Here is a 13,088-nt window from a genome sequence, read left to right on the forward strand (position 1 = left end):
TTCTCAAGAATAGGGAAATGTTTTCTAGAAGTTTCCTTGCTGGTTTCCCCTCGTATCTCATCGACAAAACTGGGTCACATGCCTACCTCTAACCAATCACTTGCAAAATAGAATGAGATTCTTTGAAGACTGTCTTAGACCAATCTTAGAATTTGGGGTTCCCTTGAGGCTTAGCTGGTAAAGAATCTGCCTGCAATGTGGGAGACCTGGGTTCGATTCCTGGGTTGGGAAGATTCCCTGGAGAAGGCAAAGGCTGCCCACTCCAGTATTCTGGCCTGGAGAATTCGCAAAGAGTATGACACGACTGAGTGACTTTCACTTTCATTTCGCTTTCAATCTTAGACTTTATCCCTAAGCTGGGAATGGGGTGACTTTGCTGAGGGGTGGCACCCGCATATACTCTGGGTTAGCTCAGCCAGCTCAGCAGCAGGAAGGAGGGAGGGACACTGAATTGGTCGATGTGATGACAGCAGGGCCGTCTGTTTGCACTCGGGCGCTTGCCCAGTGGCTTGTCCTTGTATCTAGATGCCAGCCTGTTTTCTTTCTCATGCGACCAGGTCTTGGTGCTCTGCCTGTTCCCCCAGCTTTCAGCCCAGTGGCCCTCATCTTTGCCCTTACTCTGGACTGATGTGAAGCATGCCCATGGGTAGAAAGGCAGAGCTGCGGCCCTCTGCCCCCGGTTCCAGTCCAGCAAATTGGTCTTTACCAAAAGGCAATGTTCAGCATTTGGAGGGACCCCAGAAATTAGGCTTAACCTCTACTTGAGACCCACGTTCCTCTGCCACGGTGCTCTTAGCTTGCTGCTCAGCGCTGACCCTAATTTCGGCTTGTGGCACCCTCCTTTCTGCTCTCCCTTTTCCAATGGGCTTGTCTTTTCTGAAAGGAATTCACAAAAGACCAAGAATTAGCCAGCACCCCCTTCAACATGGGTAGTGTGCATGAAACATTAAAAACTATAGGGCAGCTTTTGACTTAGAAAGAGAAATACTTCTTTCATAATGCAAACTAAAGAAAGGCCCTACAAAACTTTCCTGGGGTCGGGGGGGCACTGATTAGAGCAGCTCGAGAGCCCTGTAGGACACTTAAGAGATGAGGGGGACTATGAGGGATGGGTAGACATGGTTCCTGGTCTCAGGAAGTGTATAGTCTCACTGGGGAGACAGAAATAACACTTTAGGAATGATTAAGGAGAAATAACTGTGTTTATGTTCAAGCACCAAACAGTGTGATAAACATCACTTCCCTGCCCTACCTGGCAAAATCCAGTCATTAAGACCCAGGTCAGATTTCACTTTCTCGGTAAAGTCTTTGCTGGACACTCTTGGCTGGGTCCACAGTTCTGAGCCTGCAGCCCTACCGATGTCTCTCACACCACGTTACGGAAAATGCGTATAGGTCTCCTATAGCAAGGGGAGCGGCCCAAGGAGTGTCTCGCATGTTTCATCCTATCTTGATGACAGCTTCTTGGAGACCTATTGCAGAACCAACACGTTGGCTGGTTATTTCTGTCTTTCCCACTAGAACTCTGTCAGCATCCTAACAAGTCACTGGGGAGCCTAGGGGCCCGATGGCCCCATCACTGAGGTGTGACGAGGCCACGTGTCCCCTGGGCTGTTCTCAGCCGGTGACTGAGCACAGCACCGCACTGGCAGCAGCGTTCCTGTCGGAGGCAGGCCTCCCTGAGCTGCCGTGTTGGCCCCAAGGTTCTGCATCGGCCTGGCTGAAGTGTCCTCAGGACTGCGCTGCTGCCCGAATCCCTCCCACCCAGTCTGCCTTCTCCCTGCTCCCCTCCCAGGTGTCGGTCCTGCGGCGAGCTGAAGGCTCTTCTCCCCTCCGCTTTCTCTCTCATGGCTATGTCTCCCCGTGAATGTCACGCATGTTTAATTCTGTCTTGGTGACTGACAGCATCTAGGAAAACTTGAGAGAACACAACCAAGCTGGTTACTTCTGTGTGCCCCATCAGACCAAGTTCCATGAGATCAGGGGCCCATCTATCTTGGGCATCATGTCAGGGTGGAGCGGAGGACCAGGCCCAGAAGGATGAATGAGCAAAGAGATGAGCGTTCATTCAGAGGTGGGACAGAGAGGTGGGAGAAAAGCCAGAGGAAGCTTCAGGAAGGAGGTAAGATTTCCCTGGGGTGCGGAGGGCAGGCAAGGGTGCCAGAGTATAGAAAGGAACAGTCTTCATGGAGGCTCAGCATCTGTTGAGGATGAATTCAGCGTCTTATCACCTTCCCGGAGCTATGTTCAGGAGAGTTGTGGGTAAACACAATGGGTCACTCTGCCTTGGCCTAGGAAGTTTGGCCAGGTAGGGAGGGGGTAGGCTGGAGAGGCAGAAGGAACAGATGGAAACCAGAAAGGGCCGCCTTGGCTGTTTCAGCAGTGCCGGAGCCTGAGGCCCTGACGCAGAGCAGGGCCCCCGGATGCCGCGGGGGAACCGCTTGACCCCTGTGGATTAGGGTGGATTTGTGTTAGATGTCTCTTCAGTGAGGTCAGCATCCTGTACACTGTGCAGTCCCCATAGGGGTCTAGCCCTGGTTCCCACCATCACACTTTCTGCTCAGAGGACATCTGATTACAGCTCCCACCGAGGGCAACCCTTGATTCCCAAAGCCCTAGAGCAGCAGGGAGGGAGGGGAACTTCTGTTCCTGTGCTGTGGCCTGATTCCCACAAGGCCGCTGAGACTGGTGGGAGTGGGGCTGGGAAGTTTCCTTCCCAGGGCTGTGCCCTTACAGGTCAGGCGACCCTAGACAAAACCAGGGTGGTTGAGGAGCCAGCAAGTCTGGCTCCCAGCTTGCTCTCTCGTGGGAACAAAAGAGCTGGTGTTCAGGAACGTGGGAGAAGGGGACACCCCACACAAGGCCCCAGCTGGTGCAGCCAGGCTACAGGGTCCCGGCTTCTTCTCCATTGCCGGGTCAGTAATAGGACTGGAGGGTCTGTGGGCAAGCAGGCTTCCAGTTGGGAGGCCTCAAGCCCTAGCTGACCCTCAGGCCCAGGCTGGGCCCTCATGGCCAGAGGTTGAGGCCTGGCTTATCTCTCCAGCTGCCCTGTTCCCTGCCACTTTATCATGGAGGGTGGGCCGGTGTCAGAGCCCGGAACTCCCCTCCCCACTGCCCGTGGGAGAGGGCCCAGGTGTGAGCAGAAGGACTACTCTTGGGCTCAGCCAGGAGACATCTGTCCTGGGAGAGTTTAAAAGGCCCCAGGACCTTCTCCGCATCTGCTGACCTTCCCAACTGACTGCAGCATGCAGGGGCTGCTGATTTTGAGTGTGCTGCTGGGGGCTGCCCTCGGCAAAGAGGACTTTGTGGGGTAGGAGCATGGAGAGGAGGGGGTGCTCAGAGGAGAGATGGGGGAGCACTCATCCGCCAGCCAGCACCTGGGGGAGATACATGGGAAGATGGCCAGAGGGCAGCAAATTAGCACATCCCAGAAGGCAGGCTGACTGGGGACCAGGACTGAGAAAGGGTCCAGTCTCTCAGGACAGCCTCGTGAGCCCTAGAGTATCTGAGCCCTAAAGAGGAATTTTCAAAAGCGGAGGCAGGAGGAGGCCTGGCGGTCTTTGGAGAGAGAAAGAGTCGAAGCTGGGGCGGTGATGGCAGCAGTGTCTAGAAGTTTCCAGGGGGCCCAGGGCTCCCATTGCTGGGATCCCCTGTGCTTTCCCTACTTGGCCCCCCGCCCCGCTCCCACCTGGGGAGCGTGCATGGCCAGTAGGAGTTGCTCAGGCCCTCAGCCTCGCCTCCCGCTCTGCCCAGGCACCAGGTGCTCCGAATCTCTGCCGCCGATGAGGCCGAGGTGCAGACGGTGAAGGAGCTGGAGGACCTGGAGCACCTGCAGGTTAGAGGACGTGGGAGCAGCCCCAAGGCCCCAGGGTACCTCTGAGAGCAGACGGGCTTGCCCCAGACCTCCACCCATCTGGGGCCACCTGGGACCTGGGCTCTTTCTCCCCAGCTACCCAGGAATGAGCTATGGGACTGATGATCCCTGTTAGGATGTGACTTAAACCTCCCAATTTTGGAATCTTGCTGCGTTTGTGCATCTGAGGAAAGGGCCTCCCCCACCCTCCCCCTGTCCCAACTTCTAGCTCTTGTCTCTCCCTTGCTGCCTCCAAGCCCCTCCATTCCACTTCCTGGGCCATTCCCCCGACCAAACTGGACTTTGTGCAGTGCCCAGGGGTTCCCCTCATCCTCTTCCTGTCATATTCATGCCCTATCCCCAGTTATATGGGAAATTCTGGCGCCAGCACCCCCTCCCATGGGTGCCCTTCCCCAGCCCGCAGTGACAGTGGCTCTTGTCTTCCCCAGTTGGACTTCTGGAGGGGCCCTGCCCAGCCAGGCTCCCCCATCGACGTCCGAGTGCCCTTCCCCAGCCTCCAGGCTGTTAAAGTCTTCCTGGAAGCCCATGGCATCAGATACAGGATCATGATCGAGGACGTGCAGTCGCTGCTAGACGAGGAGCAGGAGCAGATGTTCGCCTCCCAGAGCCGGGCCCGCAGCACCGACTCATTTAACTACGCCACCTACCACACCCTGGACGAGGTGAGGGGCCCCGGGAGGGCGCTGCCCCCCACGAGCGCCAAGCTCTTGGTCAGACCGGCAGATGGTGTCAGGGCCAGCCTGGAAGTGTGTGGATTCTGCCTCATCTCCACGCTGCCTGGAGGCTCGGGGTGGCAGCTCCTCCGCACTCAGAGCCCACAGCAGGCTTGCTCAGGGAGCTGCTAAGGGAGGCATCCAGGCTCCCCTCGGAAGCCACGAAGGCGGCCTTCCTTCCTCTGCCCCTTCAGATCTATGACTTCATGGACCTGCTGGTGGCCGAGCACCCGCAGCTTGTCAGCAAGCTCCAGATTGGCAGCAGCTATGAAGGCCGTCCCATCTACGTGCTGAAGGTAACAGGTGCCTGCCAGTGCTTGTACGTGGGCACTTCCGCAAGAATGGACGCCCGCATTTGTGAATAGGGCTCCCGGGGTGAGCCCAGGGTGACAGAAAACACACTGTTATACAGACTCCGTGTGTAGCACAGGTGTACACATACCTGTACACACAATTTAAACTTTTAGGTGACTCCCTGCTCCCAGTCAAGTGTCACATTGTGCAAAGTATCCCAGAGTTGGGTAGTCCAGATAAAATGCTCATGACCTTCGACAGAACTATGTGTGGGTCTGGGAACACGGTGGGGCCCGGAAGTCTGGCCAAGTCATATTTGCCCCATGCTACCCACTCCAGTATTCTTGGGCTTCCTTGGTGGCTCAGACGGTAAAGAATCCACCTGCAACGCGGGAGACCTGGGTTTGATTCCTGAGTCGGGAAGATCCCCTGGAAAAGGAAATGGCTTACCCACTCCAGTATACTGGCCTGGAGAGTTCCATGGACTGAGGAGCCTGGCAAGCTACAGTCCATGGCATCGCAAAGAGCTGGACACGACTGAGCGACTTTCACTTTCGCTTGAGCTGAGGGCAGGAAGCTAGGCTGTGCAGGATCCCTGTCCAGACCCACCTCTGCCTCCCACCTGAGTGACGGTCCCTCAGACGGAGTTTCAACCTGGGGTACAGAGACCAGACAGCCTAGGGTGCACTCCCTTTCCAGGGGATGAGATGGGGCCCCAGCTGAACTATTTCTTGCTCTTCTCATCCAGTTCAGCACTGGGGGAAGCAACCGTCCAGCCATCTGGATCGACTTAGGCATCCATTCCAGGGAGTGGATCACCCAGGCCACTGGGGTCTGGTTTGCAAAGAAGGTGAGCCTGGGGAGGTGAGGGTGCTCTCACCTGGCCCCTGCCTCCCATCCGGAAGCAGTGACCACAGAAGGAGGCTAAGGGCAGGCACCCATCGGTCCAGTGCAGCAGATGCCTGGCTTGGCCTGCTCTGCCCCTCTGCTCCCTAACACCGCCCTCCCCCCAACCCCAGTTCACAGAAGACTACGGCCAGGACCCGACTTTCACTGCCATTCTTGACAGCATGGACATATTCTTGGAGATTGTCACCAACCCTGATGGTTTTGTCTTCACTCACAGCCGGGTATAGCCCTTCTGTTCTTGGGGGAAGCGGGGCAAGCCTCTGTCCTCTGTCCCCCCAACAAGCTACTCTCCCCTAATCTCAGCCCCCAGAAGTTGAGGGAAGGACAAACCTTTTCTCCTTGACTAGGGATTCTTGACCTTGGCATTCTTGACAGTTTGGGCAGATAATTCTTGGTGTGTGTCCTGTGTAAACATCTTTCTGACCTCCTCAAGCCCCCAGATGAGATGACTGCAAACATCTCCAGCTTGTGGGGGACAGAACTGTCCCCGGTGGAGACATGCTCCCCAGAAATTATTTCCTGGTTCTCTTTTATTTCTATGGGACAACTTGCTACCAATCAGCTATGTATGGGGTTGGGGGAATGCCACATGCCTTCTTCACTTTCCACCAGTAGAACCCTCTGCCAAGTGCCATCTATCATCTCCTCCATCTTTCTTCAGCCAAGAGCCTCCTCTGCAGATCTTCCTCCCTGAAAACCAGCGGACAATGGTTTCTGATCCCCTACTGTGTCCGCACCCAGGCTCTGTGTTGATTGTGGCCCCTATTGGGTGGCTAACCATTCTCCTCTCTCAGAATCGATTGTGGCGCAAGACGCGATCTGTCACGAGCTCCCTCTGTGTTGGGGTGGACGCCAACCGGAACTGGGACGCCGGCTTTGGGAGTAAGGCCCAGTGTGGTTTTGGGGAGCAGGGGTGGGACCCCCAGAATGGTTTTTTACCATCCGTTGTTCTGTTGCCCCACCCGACTCCTGCCCCTGCCATGGGGGCATGTGGGGAATGCTGGCCCCTCCTCCAAGGTACTCAGTGAGGAAGGTGGCCTCTGAGACCTGCTTGTTCCTTGCCAGTAAAAGGAGAGCCTTCCCGATGGATCTGAGGTCTGAAGCCCATCAGGGGTTTTCTAGTATAACTTCAGCCCCTTCCTTCCGTGGTCACTGCACTGCAGGGAGCAGGCTCACACGGGGACCCTTCCTACCTCTCTGGGTGTGTTCTTGCTCTGTCCAAGTTTAGCTGGGGAGGGAGGCCCAGGACCCCCAGGTTATAAAAGGCCTCTCTGCCCTTTCCTTATCTGGGGTGGGGGTGAGGCCTCGTACATCTCACCTCCTGCAAAGACCAGAGGCCCCTGGAAACCAACTACTTGGGTGTAAAGAATGCCAGCTCTCCTCTCTCCCCTCCCACAGAAGCAGGAGCCAGCAGCAACCCCTGCTCGGAGACTTATCACGGCAAGTATGCCAATTCCGAAGTGGAGGTCAAGTCCATTGTGGACTTTGTGAAAGACCATGGGAACTTCAAGGCCTTCCTCTCCATCCACAGCTACTCCCAGCTCCTCCTCTATCCCTATGGCTACACAACACAATCAGTCTCTGACAAGAATGAGCTGGTATGTACCTGGTGCCTGCTTGTCCTCTCATCCCAAAGGCAGCTTTGGGCGGGCCCATCAAACCTGCTTAGTGAGGGCCTACACTGTGCCTAGCACCCCTTTCTCCCATGGACTCCTGACGGCTTGGGAAGACAAGCAAGGCCAATTAGACTCTCCGCCTGGGAAGCTGAGGCACAGAGTGCTTCGGTCACTCTTGTCACACGACAGAGCAAAGGGCAGGGCTGGACATTGAGCTAGTACAAGTTCACACTTGGAGCTGCAGAATGACCAAAGGGTGGCGAAGTACCAGCCAGACAGCCCACAAGCTCAGAATCATAGGGCTTCTGAGTTCCTGAGACTGACCCTGCAAGGCCCAGTGGGCTCCATGCTGTCTGCTGGGGGTGGGCTTCTGCAGGGCGTGTGCTCCTGGGTCACCCTGCCAGCCCCCAGGGGGATCTGGGGTTGCTGGCCGTGACAAGTCGTCCTGCTTGGCGTTTTCTCCAGAATCAGGTGGCTAAGTCTGCTGTTGAGGCCCTGAGCTCTCTGTATGGGACCAGCTATAAGTATGGCAGCATCATCACAACAATTTGTAAGTGTGCATGGTCTCGTGGGTGGTCCTGGGAGGAAGCTAGGTTGACTTTTCCTGCCTATGGGAGTGTCTCTCCCAGAGGAAGTAGCCAGGGGTACCCCAATGTGGGGAGCATGGGCAAGGAGAATGGCCCCGGCTGACTGTTGGCTTGGTGGGCAGAGGGCCCTTTCCTGATGTGAACTCTGCCTTCCTTGATACCTTCAGACAAACACTTCAGTTCCTCTGAGAACTCTTGTCCCCTTATCTTGGGGTTAAATCCAGCTTCATACATGGAGCAGGTAGAGAGTTCTGCTGGCCTTGTAGATCCCCCAAGAAATTCAACTTAAAAAATACTTCTCCTCCAATGCCCTTCTATTATAGAATATATCTTATCTTTTCTCAGCTTACTTATCCATGCAATGCATCAAATGGAATTAAGTCAACAAATGTTTATTGGATACCTATGATACACTAGGGCTTGTTTTGTGTGCTTGAGACACAGTTGGGAGTAAAATAAGCAGACTTCTATTCTAGTCAGGGACAGACCATTTATTCTAGACAATAAACACGAATAAGGAAATGATATGGTGTGTTAAGTGATCGATGCTAAGGAGAAAAGGAACTCCCAGGATAGGGTGAGGGGACTCAAGTAATGGGGGTGGAAGTGGGACCGAAGCATGAGCCTCAGTGAGAGCAAAATTTGGGCAAGTGTTGAAGGAAATGAGGGATGGAGCCAAGAGGCTGAGGAAGAGATTCTAGGCAGAGAAATCTTCTAGAACAAAGTCCCTACCACATGCTCTGGCTTGATGTACTTTGGGAACAGCAGGAAGAGCAGAGACTCACTGGCTGCAGCAGAGACAGGTGTGGGGTGGAGGAGGTTCTGTAGGACCCTGAGGGGATACAGCAAATTTGGGGTTCACTCTTCCAGGAAGAGTCCTAAAGAAGCAGAGCACAGGGGCACACTTCTGACTTCCTGCCCTGATTGCCCAGTTTTGGGGGGCAAGTGGGGTTGCAATCTCACCTCTGGCTGGCCTTGCTTTTGGACTGTTTGAAGTTTGTTTGGAGACTGTTTCAACCCTGAATGAAAAGGTTTTTGCTTTGTTCAGCGTGTTATGGGGTTCAGTTCTGATCTGGAGCCACCTCCTCCTCCCCAGCCCAGTTCCTCGGGAGCTTTGTTTATTTACTGCAGAGCTGTCTGCCAAAGACAGCCGAGGGCTCCTGCTATGACTCTGGCCCTTTGCACTTTGCCCCTGCAGAGCAGGACCCTGGGGGACAATCCTGGTTACCAATATGTGGGGGCTTGACCCAAGCCACTGTTAGACGGAGGCGGCTTTCAAAATCATGGGAGCTTCCTTGCACGCCCTAGTGAGAGGAAAACCATTGCTGGTCTGCCTCTCTGGCCCTCTTGGACTCCAGTCTTTCAGGGGAGCTTCTTGGGAGGAAGCCAGGCTGCTTGGTCAAGAGTGGGAAGGTAGCAGAGGCTGACTCCAGTCGACACTGCATGAGGCTTTCGGCTTGGGACCGTTAGCTTGGCCCACGCAAATATTTTCAAGTGAGTGACCTTGTTCTGCCGGTTCTGCTCCTGCCGCAGACCAAGCCAGTGGAGGCAGCATTGACTGGTCCTACAACCAAGGCATCAAGTACTCCTTCACCTTTGAACTCCGGGACACGGGGCGCTACGGCTTCCTGCTGCCAGCCTCCCAGATCATCCCCACGGCCCAGGAGACGTGGCTGGGGCTTCTGGCCATCATGGAGCACACGCTGAATAACCCTTACTGACCCAGCCCTCCAGCACTCTCCTCCTCCTCCTCTTCAGCCCCACCCAATCAACCGAATAAAGTCTGAGAGTACATGGAACAGAATGGACTCTCGTGTGGGGGTGCAGGTGGCATGCCTGCCTTTTCAAGCTGGGGCAGAAGTCATTTAGTTCCTGCAGATCGCAGTGGAAATGTGTGGGTGGCTGGACTAGATGACCCTTAAACTTCCCTGCATTCCAAGGTCCTGTGAAGTTGTATCCAAGTGGCATCTGTTTTAATGAGACCACCCTGAGCTCAGCTCGTCAGTGGGGTGATTTGTTCATACCTTAGGAGCAAGCAGCAGCCACAGCTGCTAACCAAATGCCCAGCACCCTGCCGTGGTAAGGAATTCAGCTTGTACAATAATCTAGCTAGTTGGATCCATTCATCTACAAAAGCAATAACCCTGAGTATGAAATAGAATAATCCTGGTGGTCACTGCTTTCCCAGATGGATGTCACAGTCAGGCAAAGCTTTCTATACAGCAAAATATGGTCTCCCACTCCTGAACTAAATTGGAATAAAACAACTGCATTAAACGGAATCATTTAAAGATAAAGAACAAACACCAATCCCAGGCATTTTTATTAATTGAAGTTTATCGCAAAGACTTTGCCTTTAGAGACAGAAGTAGTTTACTTCTCATGGCCACACGCTTTCTAGCATCTCCTAGTACACTGTCTGCGCCCCCTCTCCTCTCCCACCTACCGCCGCTCCTTACCATTTGCAAAATTTCTCAAACGGAAGACTCTCCTCTTGCTACATCACCTCCTCAGCTCCTAGAATCTGGCTTCCCTCCTTTGGCTTGGTGATTCTAGTGTCTGTGATATCACCCTAGTGGCTAGCACCACAAACATGTAGCATATATCTCAACTTTTTTTCAAAGCAAGAATCTATATTCGTTTCTTCCAGATCTCTTAAGGTGTGACTGTTGAGTAGGTAGTCAGTCCGAAGAAGTTACTGGGAAGTTGGGGTAGGGAGATGGCTCGGTAGCTCCCCAAACAGGGGAGCTGGGGTAAGGATGGCAGCCTTTCCCTGTATCAGCCAGACAAAGTACCACAATGCTTCCAACTCCAGTGACTTAAAAATTTGTGTCTTTTTCACATACAGTAGCCTGAAGTTCAACTGCTTTTTTTAAGGGCCCATTAGGGAATTTTCATCTTGGAGTTTTTAAAATAATTGTTGATATCCTAAAATTGAGGTATAGTTGATTTACAATATATATATGTTTCAGGTATGCAAAATAGGGATTAACAATTTTTATATATTATACACCATTCATTTTTTATTTTAATATGTTTTTGCTACCAAACATGCTGAAAAATAAAAAGGATGAGGCTGACTATACATATAGTACACATAAACTTACACATATATAAGTTTATGAGGCAAGGTGAAAGTGTAAATCAGTCTTTACAGAAAGATGATCTAAAGATTTTATAACCTTTCCTTCAGGTTATCTTTTGGGAAGCATTTCCCTTCAATTTATGTAGATAAGCTGAAACCCACTGTGATGGCTCAGCAAAAAAAAAAAAAAAAAAATTGGACAAGAAAAAAAAAAACTGATCTTACTGCTTAATACAGACTGATAAATGAATAAAAATATTACGTTAGCAAGATAGTGTATCCTCTTATTAAAACTGGATTACTTAGGGATCAATGGTGGAATTGCTTAATCTAAAATAAACTGTATTCCCTGATAGCAGAGGCCACCTGGTTTGGTATTCAGTCTGCAAAACCCTCAGAAGTACTTGACATACAGATACCCAATAAATATTTGTTGAACAAATGTTCTCCACATTTACTAGAAAACTTCTCATTTTTCTAGTCTGTATTGTGTAGGCTTGCAAGTTATTTTGAATTTCCCTGAGCTGCAGTTTAGAAAGTAATGCTCTGAACAAGTAAAAGTATTAAGAAAGCTGAAAAGACAAGAAGCACAGCACCAGAATGAAAATGCCACGAGGCCAGGAACTGTGCTGTTTTGCTCAACACTGGTTTCTAATGAATGGCCAAGTACATGACACGTATCATGCACTTAATAAATGCTTCTCAAATGGAGACATGGAAATTAATTTTAAAAAAATTTTAACTTTATACTTTGCAGATATATATTTTTATAAATCTATGGATTGAAAGTTTTTATTTTCTAAATTAAACAATGCTAAAAGAGAAATGATAAATTTAGAAACTAATACCACATATATGAAAAATTTTTAATAACCCTGAGAAGAAAAGAGCCTTTATAAGTAAAAGGAGTTAAAAAAAAAAGACAACATTTCAAAAGAAAAATAGAAGATTCCTTCCCCAAAGAAGAAATACAAAAAGTTGATAAATGAAGGATACTGATTCTCTGGGCAAATTTTTTTATACATTAAAGAAAAATATATTATTTTTTCCCCATCAGATAAAGAATAAAAAGAGTGACAATTCAGTATTATCAAGAGTATGAAGAAATAAGACCTGTCATATACTGCTGGTGGGAGGATAGATTTATACCACCTTCCCAGGGGGAATTTGGTGATATAAATAAAACATTTCAGCATATTGCTGCTTTGACTCAGTAAGTCCACTTGGAGGAATTCATTTTATTAAAAATTACCTGAGAAGTTCAAATAAACACAGGTACACATTGCAATAATAAAAACTTAAATAAAATAGAAAAGAACCTAGATAGATACCAGTATTAATATGGATATTACATGTTTACACAATGGAATATTGGGAAGCCGTTATAGTCTGTGATTGATATGGAAAAATGGTCACAATATACTGAGTGAAAGAAGCTGGTCACATGATGGAAATATGCTAAAATAGGATTGTGGTAATGCTTGCTCAACCCTGTAAATTTACTAAACTCCACTGAACTGTATCCTTCAAATGGGTGAATTTTATGGCATATGATTTGTATTTCCACAAAGTTTTTTAAAAAGCAGGCTATAATATAGTATCTGGAGTATGAATCTCACTTTTGTTTGGAAAAACATATACCCACTATGCCTGGAAGTAGATATTCTCCAATAATAATAATTGCGGTTACCCTGGTTGATGGTTTTTCCTCTTTACACTTTTCTGAGTTTCTTGCAATGAAAGAAGCTACTACAAACACACCAGATCATCTGTGGGTAACATTATCTAATATCAACTTATTATCAAAATTAAACTCTAAATGATCGTCTTAATTTGTGCCCAGATTCTTTTTCATAATTTGTCTAAACTCATTTCTTCTGCTGTCGCCCTGAACAAGGTAATTGTCTTACTTTTGGAAAAGTTTATATTCCAGATAGAGCTGGAAGTAAGTGCCCTACCAAGGGCAGGGTACCAACATCTCCTTGTTGGGGCCAGAGGTAGTGCAGATGA

The 13,088-nt window shown here is 50.4% G+C and overlaps 1 protein-coding gene across 1 annotated transcript; it reads left to right on the forward strand.

Annotated features, from left to right (window-relative positions):
* Positions 1-3,245: 3,245 nt before the first annotated feature.
* Positions 3,246-9,792, forward strand: CPA1 (carboxypeptidase A1). Its single transcript, XM_004008067.6, has 10 exons — positions 3,246-3,310; positions 3,754-3,835; positions 4,303-4,536; positions 4,782-4,883; positions 5,630-5,731; positions 5,901-6,011; positions 6,585-6,672; positions 7,189-7,388; positions 7,872-7,956; positions 9,527-9,792. Exons 1-10 carry the CDS (start codon positions 3,246-3,248, stop codon positions 9,712-9,714), a joined length of 1,257 nt encoding a protein of 418 aa, XP_004008116.2. The 3' UTR covers positions 9,715-9,792.
* Positions 9,793-13,088: the final 3,296 nt, after the last annotated feature.

Source organism: Ovis aries, chromosome 4, assembly GCF_016772045.2.
Source record: "Ovis aries strain OAR_USU_Benz2616 breed Rambouillet chromosome 4, ARS-UI_Ramb_v3.0, whole genome shotgun sequence".
Classification (NCBI taxonomy): domain Eukaryota; kingdom Metazoa; phylum Chordata; class Mammalia; order Artiodactyla; family Bovidae; genus Ovis; species Ovis aries.

What these genes read in the sequence shown, in the direction of transcription:
- CPA1 (XM_004008067.6), top strand. Translation starts at nt 3,246, where the DNA reads ATGCAGGGGCTGCTGATTTTGAGTGTGCTGCTGGGGGCTGCCCTCGGC. An exon ending in GGGTCTGGTTTGCAAAGAAG is followed by an intron (nt 5,732 to 5,900) that starts GTGAGCCTGGGG and finishes CCCCAACCCCAG; the next exon opens with TTCACAGAAGACTACGGCCA. An exon ending in CTGGGACGCCGGCTTTGGGA is followed by an intron (nt 6,673 to 7,188) that starts GTAAGGCCCAGT and finishes CCCCTCCCACAG; the next exon opens with AAGCAGGAGCCAGCAGCAAC.